Source organism: Protomyctophum bolini, assembly GCF_963924005.1.
Source record: "Protomyctophum bolini genome assembly, contig: SCAFFOLD_53, whole genome shotgun sequence".
Lineage (NCBI taxonomy): Eukaryota > Metazoa > Chordata > Actinopteri > Myctophiformes > Myctophidae > Protomyctophum > Protomyctophum bolini.
This window is the reverse complement of record NW_027666051.1, coordinates 290,001-315,000: the sequence shown is the minus strand read 5'-3', so window position 1 is coordinate 315,000 and position 25,000 is coordinate 290,001. Positions and strand designations below refer to the sequence as shown.

Genomic DNA, 25,000 nt, shown 5'->3' with positions numbered 1-25,000 from the left:
TCCCGACAGTTTTCCATTCTGACCTGAGATCAGATTTAAAAAAAATGTCTTCTACGTCAGTCGTTCTTCGATTTAAAAGAAATAGCAGACCTACAATCTCGTAGCGCGCAACTTGGTTCTGCCCTACAAGCTTGTAGATCTGCTATTTTTCAATAGCTAGGGTATAACATACTCCTTAAAAACACCTAAAGGGGTTCCGTCCAGAATGGGATAAGCCACTCATCTGTGATGAAAGAAAAAAAAATCAATTCAGATATTTTTTTCCTCCCTGCATTGCTAGAATATTTATATATTTACAGCCAAATAAAAATGTATTTTGTTCAAATGACTAACCAAGCCTCACAACAGGCAGTAACCCTAACCAAACTCCCCTCGCCTCACAACAGGCAGTAGCCTCCATTGGACTGAAGCCAATAGAAGTCTATGTAGGAGAGCCTCCATTGGACTGAAGCCAATAGAAGTCTATGTAGGAGAGCCTCCAGTGGACTGAAGCCAATAGAAGTCTATGTAGGAGAGCCTCCATTGGACTGAAGCCAATTAGAAGACTATGTAGGAGAGCCTCCATTGGACTGAAGCCAATTAGAAGTCTATGTAGGAGAGCCTCCATTGGACTGAAGCCAATAGAAGTCTATGTAGGAGAGCCTCCATTGGACTGAAGCCAATAGAAGTCAATGTAGGAGAGCCTCCATTGGACTGAAGCCAATTAAAAGTCTATGTAGGAGAGCCTCCATTGGACTGAAGCCAATTAGAAGTCTATGTAGGAGAGCCTCCATTGGACTGAAGCCAATAGAAGTCTATGTAGGAGAGCCTCCATTGGACTGAAGCCAATATAAGTCTATGTAGGAGAGCCTCCATTGGACTGAAGCCAATAGAAGTCTATGTAGGAGAGCCTCCATTGGACTGAAGCCAATTAGAAGTCTATGTAGGAGAGCCTCCATTGGACTGAAGCCAATAGAAGTCTATGTAGGAGAGCCTCCATTGGACTGAAGCCAATAGAAGTCTATGTAGGAGAGCCTCCATTGGACTGAAGCCAATAGAAGTCTATGTAGGAGAGCCTCCATTGGACTGAAGCCAATAGAAGTCTATGTAGGAGAGCCTCCATTGGACTGAAGCCAATAGAAGTCTATGTAGGAGAGCCTCCATTGGACTGAAGCCAATAGAAGTCTATGTAGGAGAGCCTCCATTGGACTGAAGCCAATAGAAGTCTATGTAGGAGAGCCTCCATTGGACTGAAGCCAATAGAAGTCTATGTAGGAGAGCCTCCATTGGACTGAAGACCCATGAAGTGAACGCAGTTGTCGTACGTCACACGTCGCATTCCATGCTCAGCCAATCAAAATCATCACAAATGTCATTCCGGCAGATCACTTCTGGTGCCTTCACTTTCCTTTAAATATGTAATAAGCTTGCCCATGCAGCACCCAATGTGTTCACACTCTCTCTCTCTCTCTCTCTCTCTCTCTCTCTCTCTCTCTCTCTCTCTCTCTCTCTCTCTCTCTCTCTCTCTCATATGGAGTGTGTAATTGAAATATACTACAGCTGTGATGTGTAAAGCTTGACCTTTCATACTTAATCAGATGAAGGAGATCACTTTCACGCTAGTGGAACACACACACACACACACACACACACGTTTGTATCCCTATACTTGCGAGGACACCTCGATTCACCTTAGTGCTGACATAATGAATTATTCCTACAAAACAAACGTGTTAATTAACGTTCTCTGTTCTGTCCTCTTTATTTTGCTCTCGTTTGGCGACGCGTTGTGAGCTTGTAGCTATTTCCAGCATGCAACAAAGTGTAAAATGACTTACACTGGATCTCTTGTCCACTAGTCCCTTCCTAACATTTTAGTCTAGTTTTTATTTGTCAACGAAATTGTCAGTATATTTAGTCTTAGTTTTAGTCATCGTAGCTTAGTTTTCATTTATATTCCATTTGTTTTTGTCAGTGAAAATAGGTAGTCGACGAACATTTTTCGTCTTAGTTTTAGTCGACGAAAACAACACTGGACAGACAGGTTGACATGTGACTCAGGTCACTGCATGAGGTCACTGCATTCAGACAGACAGGTTGACCTGTGACTGGGGTCACTGCATGAGGTCACTGCATTCAGACAGACAGGTTGACATGTGACTGGGGTCACTGCATTCAGACAGACAGGTTGACATGTGACTGGGGTCACTGCATTCAGACAGACAGGTTGACATGTGACTGGGTGTTACAATCCGTTTACTAGAGATGTCCCGATACTGTATCTGTAATATTCGGTATCGGCCCTTATTTGGTCATATCGGTGTCTGTGAATATGCCAGTCTAACCAGTGATCCCACACGGTGGTAAGGAAGGGGTCGACACTATGCCAGGTAAATAAAATGTTGGGGCACGTGGAGTTTGCTTTGGAGTTGCCCCAAACTGTAGTTGAACATTCGAGTGAGGAGTCTGCTATAAACACAACCCCAGGTATATAGCTAGATAGCTATAAACACAACACCAGATATATAGCTATAAACACAACACCAGATATATAGCTAGATAGCTATAAACACAACACCAGATAGAGAATATATAGATCACACAGCAGCAGCAAAGAGCTACTCAACCCCCTGTTATGATCAGAGCCAGAAAGAGCAGCCAAGAGTAGGTCCATTTGGTCCAGCGGTTAAGAAGTTGGACTTCTTATAACTTCAGTTCCAGAGCCAGAAACAATCACTGAACATGTGACAAAAAAAATCGCAAAACTATTTCACACACAAGCAGCAAATAATTAAAAAAAAGAACAAGGTTACGAACCTTGAGGCGTCTTCTGTCCCTATAGGTGGTCCTCAGACGAGCCTTCCATCGTTGCCTCCACTCATCCTGGTTCTCCATACATCCGACCAGTTCGTTGGTACTTTGCGCTCCTGCCTCGTTCTTGAGTACATCCACGTATGTTAGTATGGGACGTCCTCGTGATCGATGCCCGTGTGTTGGTTTCCACAGCACTAGTTTTCTGCCTGGAAGCTCCTGGTGTCTTTGGCAGTGTCCTGAAAGAAAGAAAGAATGAAAGAAGTTTAAACATCTTCATACCAGTGTTGTTTTCGTCGAATAAAACTAAGACTGAAAAATGTTCGTCAACTAACTTGGAAATGGAAACTAAATTAAAACTAAGCTATGATGATGACTAAAACTAAGACTAAACATATACTGAACAACTAAAAACTATAGCTACTAAAATGTTAGGAAGGGACCTAGTGGACAAGTATAAGTCATTTTACACTTTGTGCTGAAAATAGCAGCTGCTGCCTCCTGCATTATTACGTGCAAACTCGAAACAGGTGGAACGCAGGGCCGTTCAGTGACGTACGACGAGCGCTTCCAAACTCCAACAAAGAAAATCACCTGCACAGAATGTCTTGACAGAAAGTATCTCATAACAACATCTCTATGGTGGATTCTTATGAAAAACAAGCTCTGCAGATTGAAAAGAGGATAATTCAAGCTTGGACTACAATTACTGCAATGTTGGTGTGGTGAGTTTAACGTCGTTTAATACAAGCAGAACGCAAACGCAAATTGGATGAGTGGAGGAGTCAATGGAGGGCATTGGATGAGTGGAGGAGTCAATGGAGGGTATTGCAACTCTAGATTCATCCCATTATAAAAAAAAGAGCTGCAAATTGTGGCTACTCAGCCTCCTCATTAGCGTTAGTGTTAAATTAGTCTAGTAGTGGAATGTCAGTGCGTTGCTCTCCCCAGGTTGGCGGGGATTACATTAGACAATTGGGTGAAAAAAAAAATGGGTTACAAAAGTTTTGGGATAAATTTTAAATTAAACAACACAAAGAGTGGTCCACGCATGGTACAATGTGGGGGTTCTCAGAACCAAATGGACCCTTATACGGGTCTGTGACTCTGAGAGTGTAACACATGGAACCAAATGGACCCTTATACGGGTCTGTGACTCTGAGGGTAACACATGGAACCAAATGGACCCTTACGGGTCTGTGACTCTGAGTGTAACACATGGAACCAAATGGACCCTTACGGGTCTGTGACTCTGAGGGTAACACATGGAACCAAATGGACCCTTATGGGTCTGTGACTCTGAGTGTAACACATGGAACCAAATGGACCCTTACGGGTCTGTGACTCTGAGTGTAACACATGGAACCAAATGGACCCTTACGGGTCTGTAACTCTGAGAGTGTAACACATGGAACCAAATGGACCCTTACGGGTCTGTGACTCTGAGAGTGTAACACATGGAACCAAATGGACCCTTACAGGTCTGTGACTCTGAGAGTGAAACACATGGAACCAAATGGACCCTTACGGGTCTGTGACTCTGAGAGTGTAACACATCAACACCACCAGGTGCTCATAGGTAGAAAATCTTGGACAAATTAGGATTGTCATTGTTTATAACCATGAGCAAGGTTACTTGCATGTAATGACATTTACATAAATTAATAATAAAAATGAAATTGGTATGCTTTATGCAAGTTATTCTCACCTTGTGAAGTGTCTAGTCTGTGAGTCTGAGCCTTCAAATCCATGTAGCCCAAACCTACATTTCAGTTACAAGTCCTCCACTTGCTTCTTCAGTTGAGTGATTACATCCTTCATGTCATCCCTCTCACTCAATGCCAGGTCAAAGGCGGCAGGTTCAGGGGCTGTGCAGTAGTCGTGGTCACAAGGCACTTCCATGACAGTTTCAGCAGCAGCTGCTGCACCATCCATCACCATCTGATCTGGGCAGTTAGTGGGTCTTTCTCTCCTCTGCCAAACGCCTTGATGGACTTCATATTTATTCCACTCAAGCAACACAGGCAAGGCCCCCTTTCTTTTTTTCTTTACATTTTTTATCCCACAATTTTGTAACCCAGTTTCACCCAGTGCCAATTGTCTAATGTAATCCTGGGCGCTACACTTCCTCTGCCAACCTGGGGGGGCAGCGGACTGACCTCATGCCTCCTTCTATGCATGAGGAGTCCAAGCTGCTTCTTTTCACCTGACAGGGGGGAATTTCCCCGGCCGGACGTAGCGCGTGGAAGGGACACGTTATTCCGACCAGTTCCAGGCCCCCTTTCTAATGCAATGAAGTCCACCTGGAGTCTCTATCACGTCTTCTTTCATGAAGTGCCTACTGCACACGTAGCACCGAGGAGTGACGGTGAAATTGTCTCTTCTATCCATTTAGCCCTTACTTCAGCATCTTCTGGGAAAAGGTGAAAACTCAACGTTGTAAACCGAGCTGATGCAGTGCAAAGAGGCACTGAGCAATGCTCCGTAGAGCCCACCGCCCTCCTCATACAACTTCACCGTGGTTTTCTTCATGTTAAAACTTAACTAACTAACTAATTGACGAAACAAACGATAAAACCGAACGGTACGTACATTAACAACATAAACACAGACTTGGACAACAAAAAAGCACAATTTAGCGTAGTTATAATTGTCGGAATAAAGCGATTATTTTAGAGCAGCAATCCTCCATCTGTTTTGAATAGACGCGGAAGTAAAGCGGAAGTGCCCGGCCTGTGTAGTTGGCTAGACTCCGCCCCTTTCTAGACTTTGTGCAAGAGGAGAATATACATTGGATAACCCATTTGGCTGCATGGCCAGCCAAATGGGTTATCCATATACGAGTGTAATTCATTGTAAATCTATCCATGATGTTATTGTTTATCCGCCTGGAAATTAATCATACTGGTTGATTTGACCTTTGAGACAAATACATTTATAGGCAAAAGTATCAGAAAATATTTTTTTTACTATTGTTTTTTTTTTTCATTTTATCTAGATAGATTTGTGGGATATCTTTATACAGCCTATACTTCTTGCACAGATCATCACTATATCAGTGTCATTTTCACAATCATGACACAACAAGTTGTTGCTGTTTTTGTGTGACTATGAGAAAAAGAAAATCACACGTGTCTGAAGTGAGGGGCGCTCTTATCATCATACATCATCTCATTCCGGCCAATCGCAATTTGTCTCTTCACTTTTCTGTCTTCCAATTTACCGTAATCACTTTTTATCCTCAATATGCACTTTGCTCAGCCAATCAAGTCATCGCTATGGGGGGGTGCATAGCCAATCAAATCATCGCTATATGATTCACACAAACACACAGAGCTGCATGGGCACAAAACAAAAAAACAACGACCTAGAAATATGGAGATACAAGGTTTCTGCCCGACAGCAACAATGTGTCGTATCGTATCCTATAAAATCAAAGGTTTTTGTCTGCTGGCACGACCTCCAATAAAATCTGCATGAATACGGTGAGCTTCTCCAACACACCGGGACACAGCTTGTAATGGATACAAGGCACATAGACCAATACTCCACTCATCATGAATGCAGTCACATAGAAGTATTCAATTTGGGGGTCGTCTATGATGGGCGCCAGAACGAGGAAAACCGCAGCGACGAGGACCAGTATGGGGAGTAAAATTGGCACCTGTGAAGAGAAATAATCGAAACGTATATGTATGACACACAGGTCTGTAATTAGAGATGTCCCGATACTGTATCGTATCGGGAAAAGTAATCGGATCGGCCCTTATTTGTCATATTGGGTCATATCGGTATTAGTGCTGCCAACGAATATTCTATATCCGAATATAGTTTCGAATCAAAAAATAAATAAATAACCGAATATATAAAATTAAGGTTCGAATTAAAAATAATAATAACAAATATTTATTTATTTATTATTATTATTAGTTTTCGGTGCCATGGGTAAGCGTTGTGACTTGTGAGCTTGTAGATTAGTTATATTTACCATGCGACACGCCGACAACGGCATACATTGAAGAATAAATCAGCTGCCTCGCACATTTCCTAAACACAGACTATACAGCGCAGCGCAGTTCTGATTGGCTGCCTCGTCTCCAGCCATGTTGACTCAGAATTCTTTAGGGTCACTAATTTGAGCATAACAGCGGAGCGCAGGCGCTAGCCAGCTAAAAAGTTTCATAACGTCGGCAGCAGACCCACAGTCCACAGATAATAATAATGCCTATACTGCCTCCGTGCCTCGTTTTGATAAGGCTGTGTGGTAGGATTGCTCATTTAAGAAAAATGTTTTACTGGAGAAGGGAGAATGTATGCGTTCCGTTCCATCTCAGTTTTCAGCAACACCAATGCGCGGAGAGAGAGAGTTGCGCCAGCAATGCGATCTTAAATGTTATGTCTCAGGTTGTATTGGTGTAAATATAATTATTAAAAAATCCGATTGGCTCGAATTGAAATCCGAAATCCGAATGGCTCGAATTGCTCGAATCCACGTGGGTTTTTAAAACGAATATCCGAATCCAATTTTTGGACAATTACGGCAGCCCTAATCGGTATCAGTGAATATGCCAGTCTAACCACCGATCCGACACAGGGGTAAGGGACACTATGGCAGGGAAATAAAATGTTGGGGCAATGTGGAGTTTGCTTTGGAGTTGTGTACATTTGTGTGAGGAGTCTGCGTGAGGAGTCTGCTATAAACACAACATGAGATATATAGCTGATAGCTATAAACACAACACGAGATATATTGTAGCTGATAGCTATAAACACAACACGAGATATATAGCTAGATAGCTTTAAACACGAGACACACACTGGTATCGGTATTGGCCAACACAGAAATTGAGGGATCGGATCGGAAGCGAAAACAGTGTATCGTAATGTGTAATCTGTAATGTGAAGGGGTGTGTGTGTGGGGGGGGGGGAGCAGCATCCCCCTACTTCTCTCACTCCTAAAATGTTTGGGGGTAAAAAATGTTTTTTGACTTTATGGATAAGATTAAGCATTGTAAACCCGTGTTTCTAAATAGGCTATACACCTCTGCATATATGTTTTATAGTTTGTGTCTGTGTGCGTTGCGCACGTGCAGTGCACGCAAATGCATGCATGTGAGCACGCACGTGTCTTATGGGGAGTCCCCCCCACTTCTAAAAGTGGCACTATACAACCCTGGTAATGTGTGCTATTTATAAGCAACTCCTGCCTTGTGGAGTATAAAGTCAAATGGTTCATTTGTATATCGCCTTTATCCAAACTATTATATTAATAATCCATTCACTCACACTACACCAGCAGTGGAGGAAAGCATGCAAGGCACCAATGTGAGCAGTTACCGGGAACCAATGTGAGCAGTTACCGGTTCAATGTCTTGTTCAGGACAGTAATAACTCAGTTTCTCAAGCAGTCACACTGCTTTCTGAGCTCATTATTTTTTATGAAACAGATTGAGATTGAACTCACCCTGTATGGTCTGGGGAGCTCTGGTTTCTTGATCTTGAGATAGAGGAGTCCAGATATAGTGATTGCGTAGAAAAACCAGCTACTGAACCTGACAACGAAGACAAACAAGATATCTTTGTACACATGTTTGTGTCGTATCAAATTTCCACAGGGGCACACAGGGTGACAAAAGTAGTCTTATATGTGAGGTGTGTGCACCTCTCTCTGACCACTAGTGGCGCTAGTGAGCAATTAATGCATAAATTATGCAAATTAGTAATTAAAATTCTCGACATTCCATGAATTCCATAGATATAATTAACATAATCATAAATCATAAATATCCATAACCAATAAATATCCATAAATATAATTAGCATATAATAGTTTATAATTAAATAATAATAAAAACTAATAATAGGTTATTTATAAAATGCATGATGTGTGTGTGATTAGCTGATCTCATCTCTCTCTCTCCCTGCGTCTCCTTGTGACATGCCTCCCCAAAAGCCAGCAGAGATGCTGACTCGAAGGTGTGAAAAACAAACAAATGTAAATTTGTTTGTTTGTCACTGGGGGTGAGGTGGGGGGGTGGGCTCCCACTCTTTGTGGAATGCCATGGGCCAGACATGCAAATTAAATGAAGCGCGGGGGTGGGGTGGGGGGATGGGTTCTAACCAGGTGCCAGACATGCAAATTAAATGAAGCGCGGGGGTGGGGTGGGGGGGATGGGGCCCCCCTCTTTGTGGAATGCCAGGTGCCAGACATGCAAATTAGATAAACACAGAGGTGGGGGCTCCACTCTTTGAAGTGAATTGTATGCATAAATTAATCAAGTTAGTATTTAAATTCCTTGCATACATTGACAGTGGGTGTGTGATTGGCTTATATTTGTGTGGGGGTGTCTTATATGGGGTGTAGACTCCTTAAATACAGGCCCTGCTAGTATGTTGTGTATGTCGATCTGTTGTAAGCAACCCCGTTTTGCTCTAACACAACTGAGAGGCTGAGACTTCACGCATCGAGGCATGGCTTTAATTGATGATGAAGGTATGTATGGTGTTATGTTGTTTGCAATATATGTCTATTTATATTTTTTTTAGACCGAGTATTTTTATTTTATTTATGACACAGTATAATTTGAAAATATTCAAAAGTCAAAATAAGATCTGGGGTAGAAATGAATTAGTCAATTCTGCATTCATAGAGAAGAGATCATATCCACCATTAATAATTGTATAATGAAATGTCTAACATTTTTTCTATTTTGTCAGATGGGTCTGATTAGGAATTGGAATGGAGAATTCAACCGGTCGTTGGAATCCGTGGTGTGTAGAGCGGCCCACTCAGATGGTGTTTAACGTTTGAGGTTGAAACGTTCCAGAACTGTCAGGATTGAAGGTATATAATATTTTTGTGATTGTATCATAGTACATATCATATATGGGTCTATAGTATAGTTATTAATATTGTATTGATTTAACCTTCCATCAATATTCATCCAGGACGATTAGGAATTGGAATGGAGAATTCAACCGGTCGTTGGAATCCGTGGTGTGTAGAGCGGCCCACTCAGATGGTGTTTAGCGTTTGAGGTTGAAACGTTCCAGAACTGTCAGGATTGAAGGTATATAATATTTTTGTGATTGTATCATAGTACATATCATATAGGGGTCTATAGTATAGTTATTAATATTGTATTGATTTAATCTTCCATCAATATTCCTCCAGGACGAAACGTGGCTGTCATCTCACCATATATTATCACCCCTGATACCGGAACCTCGTCGGTGACTATACCCCCGTAGAGACGGATGTGTACCCCCATGAAGCATTAGGTGTGTACTTTTTTTGGGGGATACATTCTCGTTTTGTTTTTGTTTTTTCTTTTATTTGATGCTTTTGTTTTTATTTATTTTTATTTTATTTTTATTATGCTGATAGAACCGTGACTCAATGAAAAAAAAATAGTGTACACATTTATTACATGTTTTAAAAAATAATGAAAATAAAAAAAAACTCATTAGTAAATCGTTCTATCTAATTATATTTACTCTATGATATAACAACCTTTAACAAAGCCTTGTGAAGGATTCTACATATACAAATATCTCTGTTAAGTAGGAAATAATGGCGCATGTAGTGAATAGTCTGGAAATATTACTACGGTCTCTCCTTCAACAACAGTTAGGCATTGAAGCTGATTTGAGACAATATTATAATGATTGTATTACTAACTATGGTACGGCCCCTTCCAACAGTCATCCTGATGTCATTAATAATACCCCTAATATAGAAGCTGATATTATTGATTGTGTTAATGCTAGCATGAATCATCATGCTAGCCCTCCCCCCATCAACCTCCTCAGCCCATCGGAACAAAACATTGATGTAGACCCATCTATAATTATTATTTCTGACGATGATGATGATGGTGATGTTAATGCTAGTATGAATCATCATGCTAACCCTCCCCCCATCAACCCTCCCCTCCTCAACCCTTCGGAACAAAACATTGATGTAGACCCATCTATAATTATGATTTCTGACGATGATGATGATGGTGGTGATAATGAAAATACTGATATTCCTATGGATGGCATTATTACCGAGGATGGGGGAGACATGTTGGGTGTGAACATTGTGGAGGGTGGTGCTGACCTTGGAATCGTTCAGACGGGGGCTGGGGGATGTGGGGAGGGGAGTGATTCTGCGGCGAGTTCTGATGTTAACGATGGAGGGCAGGGTATCGCAGATCTCCATATAACCCCTATACCTGCTTTTGGGGGGATGGAGATACGTCAGCATATAGATTTAAGAACTATATCTTTAGAACATCTGGAATCTGTACCTGCATTGATCCGTGGTAAATTTTCTACTGCTATTGATAGGGCCATGGCCCTGGTGGGGTCTCCTACTAGCAGAATTTCTGTATCATTGATGGGTCCGTCATTACCAGGCGGTATCCAAGGCATGCTGATCCCTAACGATGATGAAAATACTGATAGACTTTTAGATATAATATCTAATGTAATTCAGTCCAACGATACGAGCATGACTGATGACTCACTAGACTTGGTTATCTCGATCGCTAATGACAGAATCGGGGGGGCTAAAATGAAGGCAAAGCGTAAAAGCCGTTTGAAGCTTGGTAATATCCCATATGATCAGATATTGGAACGTAGACACGCTGCTATTTTTACCCCTAAAAATACTGATCAAATGTGTTTTTCGCATTGCATGACATACAATGCAAACCCAAAAATGACCATTGAGGAGCGGGGGGTGGAGGCATTGAGATTGCATACTGAAATGGGTTTTGAAGCTACACAAGGCGTAGCATTTTCAGATATCTCTGCTTTTGAAGAGCATCTACAGAAGAAAATTGTGGTTTTTTATCACACCCCTGGGAGCGGGAGAGAGTTGATACATTTCGAGACTAATAGAGCTCATGAAAAGGATGCAGTGTGGTTATTTCTATATAATAACACTCATTATTGTATCATTAAGAACAGAACTCATTTCTTCGGTGCGAGCTATGTCTGTGAACACTGCTATAAACCACATAATGACCTGAGATTCCATCAATGCCCTCGTGTCTGTCGTACATGCTACTCTGATTGTGGCCCTTTTACTAAAGGTAAAGGTAGTATATGTCCTGATTGTCATATGTATTGTAAATCGGCTCAGTGTACTATACTGCACAAGCGTACCGCCGCCCTACATAAAGAAGCGGCATGTACAGAGATGCGACGATGTCCTGATTGCAGGGCTGGGTATAGTACTATGACTAAAACCCCTGAAGGAGAATTTATGCCCACTGTACATAAATGTATACCTCCTACATGTAAGCGGTGTAATGAAGTTTTATACGGTGATGGGGTTCATAAGTGTTATATTCAGCCTATACCAATAGATCAAACACCCACAGAGAGATATTTATATTACGATTTTGAGACGACGTATCGTGATGGTCAACACCATGCCAATTTTGTGGCTGTTAAGGAGGAAGGCAATGAATATATATGGTATAATTCAGGTCCTAAATGTGTCGAGACATTTATTAAACGGTACCGAGAGAATAGATTCTCTGATTGTACGTTTATAGCACATAATGCGGGCGGTTTCGATAACTACATAATCCTGCAAGAATTGGTGAGACAGAGGCAAAAAGTGTCGTTGATAATGCAAGGATCCCGAATTATTCATATGAAAGATGCAAGCTACAACCAGCGCTATATCGATAGCTTCTCGTTCCTGCCTATGAGATTGGCTAATACGCCTAGTGCATTAGGTTTTGTGGATGAGTTGGGGAAAGGCTATTTTCCACACAGGTTCAATACAGCTGAACATGAGAACTATATCGGTGACTACCCTGCCCCTTCTTATTATGGCTATAATGAGATGTCATCTAAAGATCAGGTTAAATTTAATGTTTGGTATGATTCAGTCAAACATGATGTGTTTGACTTCCAGCAGGAACTCAAGCGTTATGGGAAAAATGACGCCTTATTCTGACTAATAAATGCCCCGTTATATGTCAAGGCAACTGTATCCCTAGGCAGGAATAGAGTCTTGTAAACGGCCATGCAACTCGCCGCGAGAGTAATATGGGCAAATGGGTCAACTTGTGTACAAGCCATGAACGTTTCTCTGAAAATAGTGCATGCTTTATGTAAAACAGCCACGTCATTTTATAATAACAAATAATACAAGATATACAATAACCCATACCCATTAGGACAACATGAAACATACAAAATTCAAAGACACAACACAAAACACCAAAAATAATACAAGACGGCCAATAACCCAAACCCATTAGTAGCCTACCACATGAAACATAAAAATTCAAAGACACAGCACAAAACCCCAAAAATAATACAAGACAGACAATAACCCAAACACATTAGTACCACATGAAGCATACAAAATTCAAAGACACAACACAAAACACCAAAAATAATACAAGATATACAATACCCAACCCCATTTGGTCACCATGAAACATAAAAAATTCAAAGATCCCAACACAAAACACCAAAAATAATACAAGACAGACAATAACCCAAACATCTAGTACCACATGAAGCATGCAAAATTCAAAGACACAACACAAAACACAAAAAATAATACAAGATATACAATACCCAACCCCATTTGGACAACATGAAACATAAAAAATTCAAAGATCCCAACCCAAAACACCAAAAATAATACAAGACAGACAATATCCCAAACACCTAGTACCACATGAAGCATACAAAATTCAAAGACACAACACAAAACACCAAAAATAATACAAGATATACAATACCCAACCCCATTTGGACAACATGAAACATAAAAAATTCAAAGATCCCAACACAAAACACCAAAAATAATACAAGACAGACAATAACCCAAACACCTAGTACCACATGAATCATGCAAAATTCAAAAGACACAACACAAAACACAAAAAATAATACAAGATATACAATACCCAACCCCCTTTGGACAACATGAAACATAAAAAATTCAAAGATCCCAACACAAAACGCCAAAAATAATACAAGACAGACAATAACCCAAACACCTAGTACCACATGAAGCATGCAAAATTCAAAGACACAACACCAAAACACAAAAAATAATACAAGATATACAATACCCAACCCCATTTGGACAACATGAAACATAAAAAATTCAAAGATCCCAACACAAAACACCAAAAATAATACAAGACAGACAATAACCCAAACACCTAGTACCACATGAAGCATACAAAATTCAAAGACACAACACAAAACACCAAAAATAATACAAGATATACAATACCCAACCCCATTTGGACAACATGAAACATAAAAAATTCAAAGATCCCAACACAAAACACCAAAAATAATACAAGACCGACAATAACCCAAACACCTAGTACCACATGATGCATGCAAAATTCAAAGACACAACACAAAACACAAAAAATAATACAAGATATACAATACCCAACCCCATTTGGACAACATGAAACATAAAAAATTCAAAGATCCCAACACAAAACACCAAAAATAATACAAGACAGACAATAACCCAAACACCTAGTACCACATGAAGCATGCAAAATTCAAAAGACACAACACAAAACACAAAAAATAATACAAGATATACAATACCCAACCCCATTTGGACAACATGAAACATAAAAAATTCAAAGATCCCAACACAAAACACCAAAAATAATACAAGACAGACAATAACCCAAACACCTAGTACCACATGAAGCATGCAAAATTCAAAGACACAACACAAAACACAAAAAATAATACAAGATATACAATCCCCAACCCCATTTGGACAACATGAAACATAAAAAAATTCAAAGATCCCAACACAAAACACCAAAAATAATACAAGACAGACAATAACCCAAACACCTAGTACCACATGAAGCATGCAAAATTCAAAGACACAACACAAAACACAAAAAATAATACAAGATATACAATACCCAACCCCATTTGGACAACATGAAACATAAAAAATTCAAAGATCCCAACACAAAACACCAAAAATAATACAAGACAGACAATAACCCAAACACCTAGTACCACATGAAGCATGCAAAATTCAAAGACACAACACAAAACACAAAAAATAATACAAGATATACAATACCCAACCCCATTTGGACAACATGAAACATAAAAAAATTCAAAGATCCCAACACAAAACACCAAAAATAATACAAGACAGACAATAACCCAAACACCTAGTACCACATGAAGCATACAAAATTCAAAGACACAACACAAAACACAAAAAATAATACGAGATATACAATACCCAACCCCATTAGGACACCATGAAGCATGCAAAATTCCCTGTAAAATACATTTGCACTAAATGACTGAAATCAGGGCATAGCAGGTACTGCAGGGTAATTATATATATATATATATATATATATATATATAGAAATTGACCACTAGGTGGGGGTATCCTTGAATTACACAAGAATTAAAATGATGCCTTCCCTGGACCTAATTTACAAACTAGCATTACCCAGGATGCATCATGGATCCGTGCCTGTAACAGCGGTGTGCCACATGAAACATGTAAAATTCACTGTAAATACATTTGCACTAAATGACTGAAATCAGGGCATAGCAGGTACTGCAGGGTAATTATATATATATATATAGAAATTGACCACTAGGTGGGGGTATCCTTGAATTACACAAGAATTACAATGGATGCCTTCCCTGGACCTAATTTACAAACTAGCATTACCCAGGATGCATCATGGATCCGTGCCTGTAACAGCGGTGTGCCACATGAAACATGTAAAATTCACTGTAAATACATTTGCACTAAATGACTGAAATCAGGGCATAGCAGGTACTGCAGGGTAATTATATATATATATATATATATATATATATAGAAATTGACCACTAGGTGGGGGTATCCTTGAATTACACAAGAATTACAATGGATGCCTTCCCTGGACCTAATTTACAAACTAGCATTACCCAGGATGCATCATGGATCCGTGCCTGTAACAGCGGTGTGCCACATGAAACATGTAAAATTCACTGTAAATACATTTGCACTAAATGACTGAAATCAGGGCATAGCAGGTACTGCAGGGTAATTATATATATATATATATATATATATATATATATATATATATATATATATATATATATAGAAATTGACCACTAGGTGGGGGTATCCTTGAATTACACAAGAATTACAATGGATGCCTTCCCTGGACCTAATTTACAAACTAGCATTACCCAGCATGCACCAGGGATCCGTGACTGTAACAGCGGTGTGCCACATTTGCATACCAACTTCACCCGCTACTGGGGACACCGCGGCATAGTATCAACCAACAAACCTTCTCTAAGTATGATAATCTGAGTCCTTTGTCTACACCCTCATTGAACTCAGAGCTCATATTATAAGGGGGGACCTGTGAAACTTCACACTTAGATGCTACGGCAGTCTGTAAATATAAATTTTATAAACCTTTTATAAACATTAACTACAAATAAGTTTTTTATTTTAAGTAATACACACTACATAGGCCTAACTATGTCACCATGCAAACAAATGTTAAAAACTAAAAACAAAGTTATGCCATCAGTCCATTCCATATAATCAAGTAAATATAGACATTGCCGTTGCAAAGACTATGTCATCAAATTGGCATTTACATTTCAATTATTCTATTCACACCTCCCCGCGCTTCATTTAATTTGCATGTCTGGCCCATGGCATTCCACAAAGAGTGGGAGCCCATCCCCCCACCTCACCCCCAGTGACAAACAAACAAATTTACATTTGTTTGTTTTTCACACCTTCGAGTCAGCATCTCTGCTGGCTTTTGGGGAGGCATGGCACATGAGACGCAGGGAGAGAGAGAGATGAGATCAGCTTTTTAAAACACACATCATGCATTTATAAATAACTATTATTAGCTTTTATTATTATTTAATTATAAACTATTATATGCTAATTATATTTATGGATATTTATTGGTTATGGATATTTATATTTATGATTATGTTAATTATATCTATGGAATTCATGGAATGTCGAGAATTTTGGGTTAGGGTTAGGGTTAGGGTTAATTTGCATAATTTATGCATTAATTGCTCACTAGCGCCACTAGTGGTCAGAGAGAGGTGCACACACCTCACATATAAGACTACTGACAAAGAAGAACCTAGTGCATGAACATTGATTAATTGATTGAAATATTTATTAACAGTTTTCCGAATTACAGTACATTTCAAGCACAAACTCAATACAAAGACTGTTAAAGCAACATTGACATTTGGTTGATCCTTCGGTTGTTTACCTGCCTGAGTAATGGGTATTATAGAAGTAACTATATTAATATATATTTTATATTATGCTGTTGCTTCTCTGCTCTGTGATTAAGGAATCCATAATTAGTGACTGCATACTGTGTATAATTATGTGGTCAGTACTTAATTGCTGGAGTCCCCCAGGAGTCTGTACTAGGCCCCCTCCATTCCCCCTTAATCCCCCCTAAATTCCGTCTACAAGCTCACAAAACACATATAATGCACAATGTTTGCTCGTCCAGTGTATGGATTCTAGGGTTCATGTCGTTAAAATCACAGGAATGCAAACAAAACAGATCCTACAATAATAAAACCTGTCCTTGGCCTCTTCCTTTAGCCGCCTGTTGTTGCTCATATTAAGTATACCAAGACTGGTTATTGACAGAATCCGCTTTGTTGCATTTAAAAAAAAGAAAAATGTGTTAAAAGTGTGATTTTGAGACCTGGCTTTTCAATCACAGAGCACAGACAGACATAACAGATCAAGATGACTTGTATGAGTCATGAGTCATACCCAATCCATAAAGCTATACTGACTTACTTACGCTTAACCCATTCTGGGCGGGAACCCCTTTTGGTGTTTTACCCCCCCAGGCCAGGAACCCATTTTGGGGTTCTGTACAGTACGTACAGTATTCAAAAATGTAAAAATAAATATGCTGCTATATAAATAGGATTTAGAGGTGTTTTTAGAATCGGCCTCAGGCCTATAGCTATACAACCCAATATTCTATACCAAAGTTCAACATCGCTTTACATTACAATAAATTGTAGAATGCAGCCTATACATACTGCATATAGGCCTATAGTCAATATACAGTAGGCCTACGTGTCACTTTTCCAACTTTGCCTGTGCACAAAATTCATGAACTTCTAATAGTGTGAAGTAAACGGACAGAATGGTAGCATTTACCCGTGGGATAGATGACAGATTGCTTATCCTTACCCTAAGTAGTTGACGATACTCTGGAAGTCCCCAGGAATAAGTACTAGAAGTGAAATAGTTGTTGTGAAGATCAAGGCTGGAGAAGGGGTCAGTCTATGGACATGGGCCATGGCCAATATACCTGGCTATGAAGGAAGACAGTATAATTCATTATGATCATGATGCTAAATTAGTGGTGGGAATATTAGGTTAGTTAGCAAAGTTTAATAATATGTAGCTGATAGATGTTTATACATGACTCAAGGATGGCTACAAACACTTTTTCTTTTACCCTACCCACAATCTTTTTGAAGGGAAGACCTTCGCACACTTGACTTACTATAATATAGGTGCGTTGGCGACAAAGCAGCAGAGTGCAGACCAGATGCCTGAAGAAGTTGCATTTTGGACATTAAATAAAAAGCTCTTGAACCAGCAAGTGACAGTGTGCAGGTCTCCCTCTCACCCTATACCCACAATGCATTGTCAAAATCGAGAACACATGTTATTGTTATATGTTTCTGGGTAAAACATTGCAAGGTCACAATAAATATCAATATAAAGTATAGAAAGTGTTATAACACTGTCAGTTTCTGTGTATTGCACATTGAACTAAAATATACACTATAACTATATGTAACCCCTAGAGGGTAGTAGAGTCCTAAGTGAGACGTATATTTAACTCCTTCAGTGCCACAGTCAGTCAGCCCTCTTTGTCACCAGTGCCAGTTTTTCATACAGATATAGAAATCTTTGAAGACCCACAGAATATGTTGTGCTATACCAAATATGATGTCCCATATCTCGAATGAAAGATCTACTACTCTACTTTGCCCAGAAAAAAGAAGTGAGTCGTTTGCTTTCACCGTTCTGAAGTTATTGACCTTTGAATGAAGCTTGGTTTCATGAAAACGGCCTGTCTGAAAACAAAAGGCTGAGAAAACTGGGTTTTAGTGTGAGATACTTTCTCACTCAGAATTCTCACTCAAGATGTTGATTTTTGATTTCAGTGATATCAGACATATAAACAGTACTTGTTCTCAAACAAATGAGACAAAAAAATATGTTTTGCTTCAGTGATTTCAACTTTATTGTACAATTGCATGTAAATTACAGTAACTCTGTCATTTCTCAACTGTTTTGGACACGGGAAGGTTCGCCAGAAACAGGCAGGCCCCCCCGATGACCCCGACAAGGAAAAAAAACGTTTTTTTTTTTTTTTTTTTTTTCTAAAAAAAAATAATAATAATAAAAAAAAAACAGGCAGGCCCCCCGATGACCCCCACATGGTGAAAAAAAAAGTTTATTTTTTCTTTTTTTTTTTCTAAAAAAATAAATAATAATAATAATAAAAATAAAATAAAAAAACGTTTAGTCCACACAGGTGTGATTCTTTTTTCACAAGGTTTTTTTTTTTTTTTTTTTTTTTTACACCTGAGTGTGTGGTACAACTGCTCAGTCCACACAGGTGTGGACCCCCGATGACCCCGACAAGGAAAAAAAAAAAGTTTTTTTTTTTTTTTTTTTTTTTTTTTCAAAAAAAATAATAATAATAAAAAAAAAACAGGCAGGCCCCCCGATGACCCCCACATGGTAAAAAAAATAAAATAATAATAATAATAAAATAAAAAAACATTTAGTCCACACAGGTGTGATTCTTTTTTCACAAGGTTTTTTTTTTTTTTTCTTTTTTTTTTTACACCTGAGTGTGTGGTACAACTGCTCAGTCCACACAGGTGTGATTTTTTTCACAAGTTTTATTATTTATTTATTTTTTACACCTTCTCTGTGTGGTACACCGCTCAGTCCACACAGGTGTGATTTTTTTTTCACAAGTTTGTTTTTAGTTTTTTTTTTTTACACCTGCTCTGTGTGGTACACCGCTCAGTCCACACAGGTGTGATTGTTTTTTTTTTTAGTAACCCCATATTTCACTCAGGTAATGTCACGTAAATAAGTAGTAATAAGTAGTACCTGCTCTCTCTCCTTTCAGGTTGTGGGTATCATCTGTTCATGGATAATTTTGCACCGCATTGCACCGCTCAGTCCACACAGGTGTGATTATTTTTTCACAAGTTTTAATGCATTCATCCTATTCAAAGCCAAACACCTGCTCTGTGTGGTACACCGCTCAGTCCACACAGGTGTGATTCTTTTTTTTTTTTTTTTTACAAGTTTTTTTTTTTTTACACCTGCTCTGTTGTACACCTGCTCTGTGTGGTATTTGTAATAAGTAGTAATAAGTAATAAGTAGTAATAAGTAGTAATAAGTAGTACCTGCTCTGTGTGGTACACCGCTCAGTCCACACAGGTGTGATTCTTTTTTTTTTTTTTCACAAGTTTTTTTTTTTTTTTTTTACATTTACTCTGTGTGGTACACCGCTCAGTCCACACAGGTGTGATTCTTTTTTTTTTTTTTTTGCACAAGTTTTTTTTTTTTTTTACACCTACTCTGTGTGGTACACCTGCTCAGTCCACACAGGTGTGACTTTTTTTTTTTTTTTTTCACAAGTTTTTTTTTTTTTTTTTTACATTTACTCTGTGTGGTACACCGCTCAGTCCACACAGGTGTGATTCTTTTTTTTTTTTTTTTTTACAAGTTTTTTTTTTTTTTTTACACCTACTCTGTGTGGTACACCTGCTCAGTCCACACAGGTGTGATTTTTTTTCACACGTTTTTTTTTTTTTTTTTTTTTTTTACACCTGTTTTGTGTGGTTCACCTGCTCAGTCCACACATGTGTGACTTTTCTTTCTTTTTACACCTGCTCAAAGGTTTGATTTTTTTATCACGGTTGCACCGCTCAGTCCACACAGGTGTGATTTTTTTTGCACAAGGTTTTTTTTTTTTTTTTCTTTTTTTTTTACACCTGCTCTGTGTGGTACACCTGCTCAGTCCACACAGGTGTGATTATTTTTTCACAAGTTTTAATGCATTCATCCTATTCAAAGCCAAACACCTGCTCTGTGTGGTACACCGCTCAGTCCACACAGGTGTGATTCTTTTTTTTTTTTTTTTTACAAGTTTTTTTTTTTTTACACCTGCTCTGTTGTACACCTGCTCTGTGTGGTATTTGTAATAAGTAGTAATAAGTAATAAGTAGTAATAAGTAGTAATAAGTAGTACCTGCTCTGTGTGGTACACCGCTCAGTCCACACAGGTGTGATTGTTTTTTTTTTTTTTTCACAAGTTTTTTTTTTTTTTTTTTACATTTACTCTGTGTGGTACACCGCTCAGTCCACACAGGTGTGATTCTTTTTTTTTTTTTTTTGCACAAGTTTTTTTTTTTTTTTACACCTACTCTGTGTGGTACACCTGCTCAGTCCACACAGGTGTGACTTTTTTTTTTTTTTTTTCACAAGTTTTTTTTTTTTTTTTTTACATTTACTCTGTGTGGTACACCGCTCAGTCCACACAGGTGTGATTCTTTTTTTTTTTTTTTTTACAAGTTTTTTTTTTTTTTTTACACCTACTCTGTGTGGTACACCTGCTCAGTCCACACAGGTGTGATTTTTTTTCACACGTTTTTTTTTTTTTTTTTTTTTTTTACACCTGTTTTGTGTGGTTCACCTGCTCAGTCCACACATGTGTGACTTTTCTTTCTTTTTACACCTGCTCAAAGGTTTGATTTTTTTATCACGGTTGCACCGCTCAGTCCACACAGGTGTGATTTTTTTTGCACAAGGTTTTTTTTTTTTTTTTTTTTTTTTTTTACACCTGCTCTGTGTGGTACACCTGCTCAGTCCACACAGGTGTGATTTTTTTTTTTTCTACAAGTTTTTTTTTTTTTCTTTTTTTTTACACCTGCTCTGTGTGGTACACCTGCTCTGTATGGTATTTGTAAAAACAGTCCCCCCTGCATAAGGGAACACCACAGCTTTTGCAGTAGTACCTGCTCTCTCTCCTGATTTTGTTCTTAGCACAAACCCTGCATTTTCTGGAGGGGTTTGTCTTTTTAGTGGCTAGGAGGCGTACTAGTTCATGGGCTTCTGAGCCATCCAGCCTGGTCACAGGGTCTTTTTGTGGTGCCCGTCGGTTTACTGCCATTGGACGTTCAATCCTCCTCTGACTAACGCTTGTTGTGGTCCATGACCTTATCACGCACTGCATAAAATCCAGCAGGTATTTACAGTTGCTCTGTGGTTGTTTGGCTTTGAATAGGATGAATGCATTAAAAATTGATATCTCAAAGAGATAGGAGATGAACTTATTTGTCCATTTCGTGGACTTTCGGACAAATGGATAATAAACAATGCTCTGGTCTAGGAGATCAACTCCATTCATGTTCATATTGTAATCCACAACACAACCAGGCCTCTCTACCTCCACTCTTTCTGCCATGCCTTTCCGCCACTCAAGTGCCAAACGTGTGTCATTTGGCTGGTGGAACGATGACACCATTCTGACAATGTTCTTGTCTCGCCATCCCAAAATCATTGTTTCATCATTGTGAAGGGATATCTTTTCTCCCTTTTTTAGGCTACTGTTTTTCAGCCCATCAATAGATGGTGGTCCCCCTCTGCTCCTGCGGAGTGTACCACATGAATGAGTGCCTAGCTCTAGTAATCGCCTACACATGGTTACTGAATTATAAAAATTATCCATGAACAGATGATACCCACAACCTGAAAGCCTATCTAGGAGATTTTCAACAGTCCAAAGAAGAGTATGGTGTTGTCCACAGTAGGGCTGAAGATTAAAACAATACCCTGTGTCTGATTCACAAAGAACGTACGATTTTATGCCGTATTTGACTGGTTTCATCGGGTTATAGACCTTGAAGCTAAGACGGCCACGAAACAGAAGTGTACCTTCATCTATGGATATATTTTGTTGTGGTTGGTACATCTCTCTAAACTTAGAACAGAAGAAATCCAAGACTGGCCTGATTTTATACATCCTGTCAGCCTTTACCATGTCAGGTGTGACACTGTTGCTATCTCTGTAGTGCATATACCGCCATATGATCTGGTACCGGTTACGTGACATTACCTGAGTGAAATATGGGGTTACTAGCATGTCATCAGTGGTCCAGTACATACTCAGAGTAGGCTTGTGTACAAGCGCAGTGAGAAAATGAATACCTAGAAACCTTTTGAACTCTGGCAGGGTGAGAGGTTTCCATGCCTTTGATCTTGCGTGTGGGGTTGGGTCTCCTTCCTTTGCAATGCACTGACTGGCGTATAAATTGGTCTGCTCAATGATAGTGTTCAGCAACTCATCACAAAGGAACAGCTCCAGAAAGTCTACTGGGTTGACAGACTGGAGATCAGCTGCAGCATTCAGAGGTCCAGGGTCTGCAGTGAACATGATGTCTTTCGGCTGAAAGCCCTCGCTCTTCCACCCAAGCTCTGCATCGCGATTCTGCACTTCAGCTTTAAATTATAGAATAATAATTACTACGTGTTATTATTATCATTATTTATGTATTATTTTTTTATTATTTATTATGTATTATTATGTATTTATTATGTATCGTTTTATTTATGTATCATTATTTATTATCTATTTTTTATTATCTATTTATTATTATTTATTATACATTATATATTTATTTATTATTATTTATGATGTATTATTTATTTACTCATCTATTACGGTATGTATTTATTATCCATTTATTTTTTATGTATTATGATGTTTCATTTACGTATTATTATTCATTTATTTATTATCTATTTATTATTATTTATTATACATGTATTATTTATTTATTATATATGTATTATTATTATTATTATTTATGATGTATTATTTATTTACTTATCTATTTATTCATTATGTAACATTATGTTTTATTTATTTATTATTATTTATGTATTATTATTCATTTATTTATTATTTATTATTATTGGTTGCACAATGATGAAACAATGACTTTTTTATGAAGGTTGCATTGCTCAGTTCACAGGTGTGATTTCCTTTTATTATTATTTTTTTTAGTTCACAAAGGTGTGATTTTTTGAAGGTATTATTTTTATCATGTATTATTTATTTGCTTATCTATTATGTATTTATTTATTGTATTATTATTTCATTATTTATTTTGTATTTATTATCCATTTATTTATTATGTATTATGATGTTTTATTTATTTATTATTATTTATGTATTATTATTCATTTATTTATTATTATTTATTATGTTATTTATTATACATGTATTATTTATTTATTATATATTTATTATTATTATTTATGATGTATTATTTATTTACTTATCTATTATGTATTTATTATCTATTTATTTATTATGTAACATTATGTTTTATTTATTATTTATATTTATGTATTATTATTCATTTATTTATTATCTATTTATTATTTATTATTATTGGTTGCACTTCACAATGATGAAACAATGACTTTTATGAAGGTTGCATTGCTCAGTTCACAGAGGTGTGATTTCCTTTTATTATTTTTAGTTCACAAAGGTGTGATTTTTTTGAAGGTATTATTTTTTATCATGTATTATTTATTTGCTTATCTATTATGTATTTATTTATTGTATTATTATTTAATTATTTATTTTGTATTTATTATCCATTTATTTATTATGTATTGTTTTATTTATGTATAATTATTTATTATCTATTCATTTATTATCTATTTATTATACTTTATTATGTATTGTTTTATTTATGTATCATTATTTATTATCCATTTATTTATTATGTATTATGTTTTATTTATTTATTATTATTTATGTATTATTATTCATTTATTTATTATCTATTTATTATTATTTATTATGTTATTTATTATACATGCATTATTTATGTATATATATTTATTTATTATTATTTATGATGTATTATATATTTACTTATCCATTATGTATTTATGATCCATTTATTTATTATGTAACATTATGTTATATTTATTTATTATTATTTATGTATTATTCATTTATCTATTATCTATTTATTATTATTGGTTGCACATCACAATGATGAAACAATGACTTTTTTATGAAGGTT

The 25,000-nt window shown here is 37.6% G+C and overlaps 1 protein-coding gene across 1 annotated transcript in view; it reads right to left on the bottom strand.

The window, feature by feature from the left end:
- Nucleotides 1-6,223: 6,223 nt before the first annotated feature.
- Nucleotides 6,224-25,000, bottom strand: part of LOC308312082 (b(0,+)-type amino acid transporter 1-like) — a gene marked incomplete at both ends in the record, with an annotated part of 27,072 nt that continues 8,295 nt past the window's right edge. Inside the window, 3 exons of the mRNA XM_080794485.1 lie at nucleotides 6,224-6,454; nucleotides 8,255-8,342; nucleotides 18,044-18,168. Of these exons, the coding sequence (XP_080650611.1) occupies nucleotides 6,224-6,454; nucleotides 8,255-8,342; nucleotides 18,044-18,168 (444 nt within the window). The remainder of the gene's footprint in view (nucleotides 6,455-8,254; nucleotides 8,343-18,043; nucleotides 18,169-25,000) is intronic.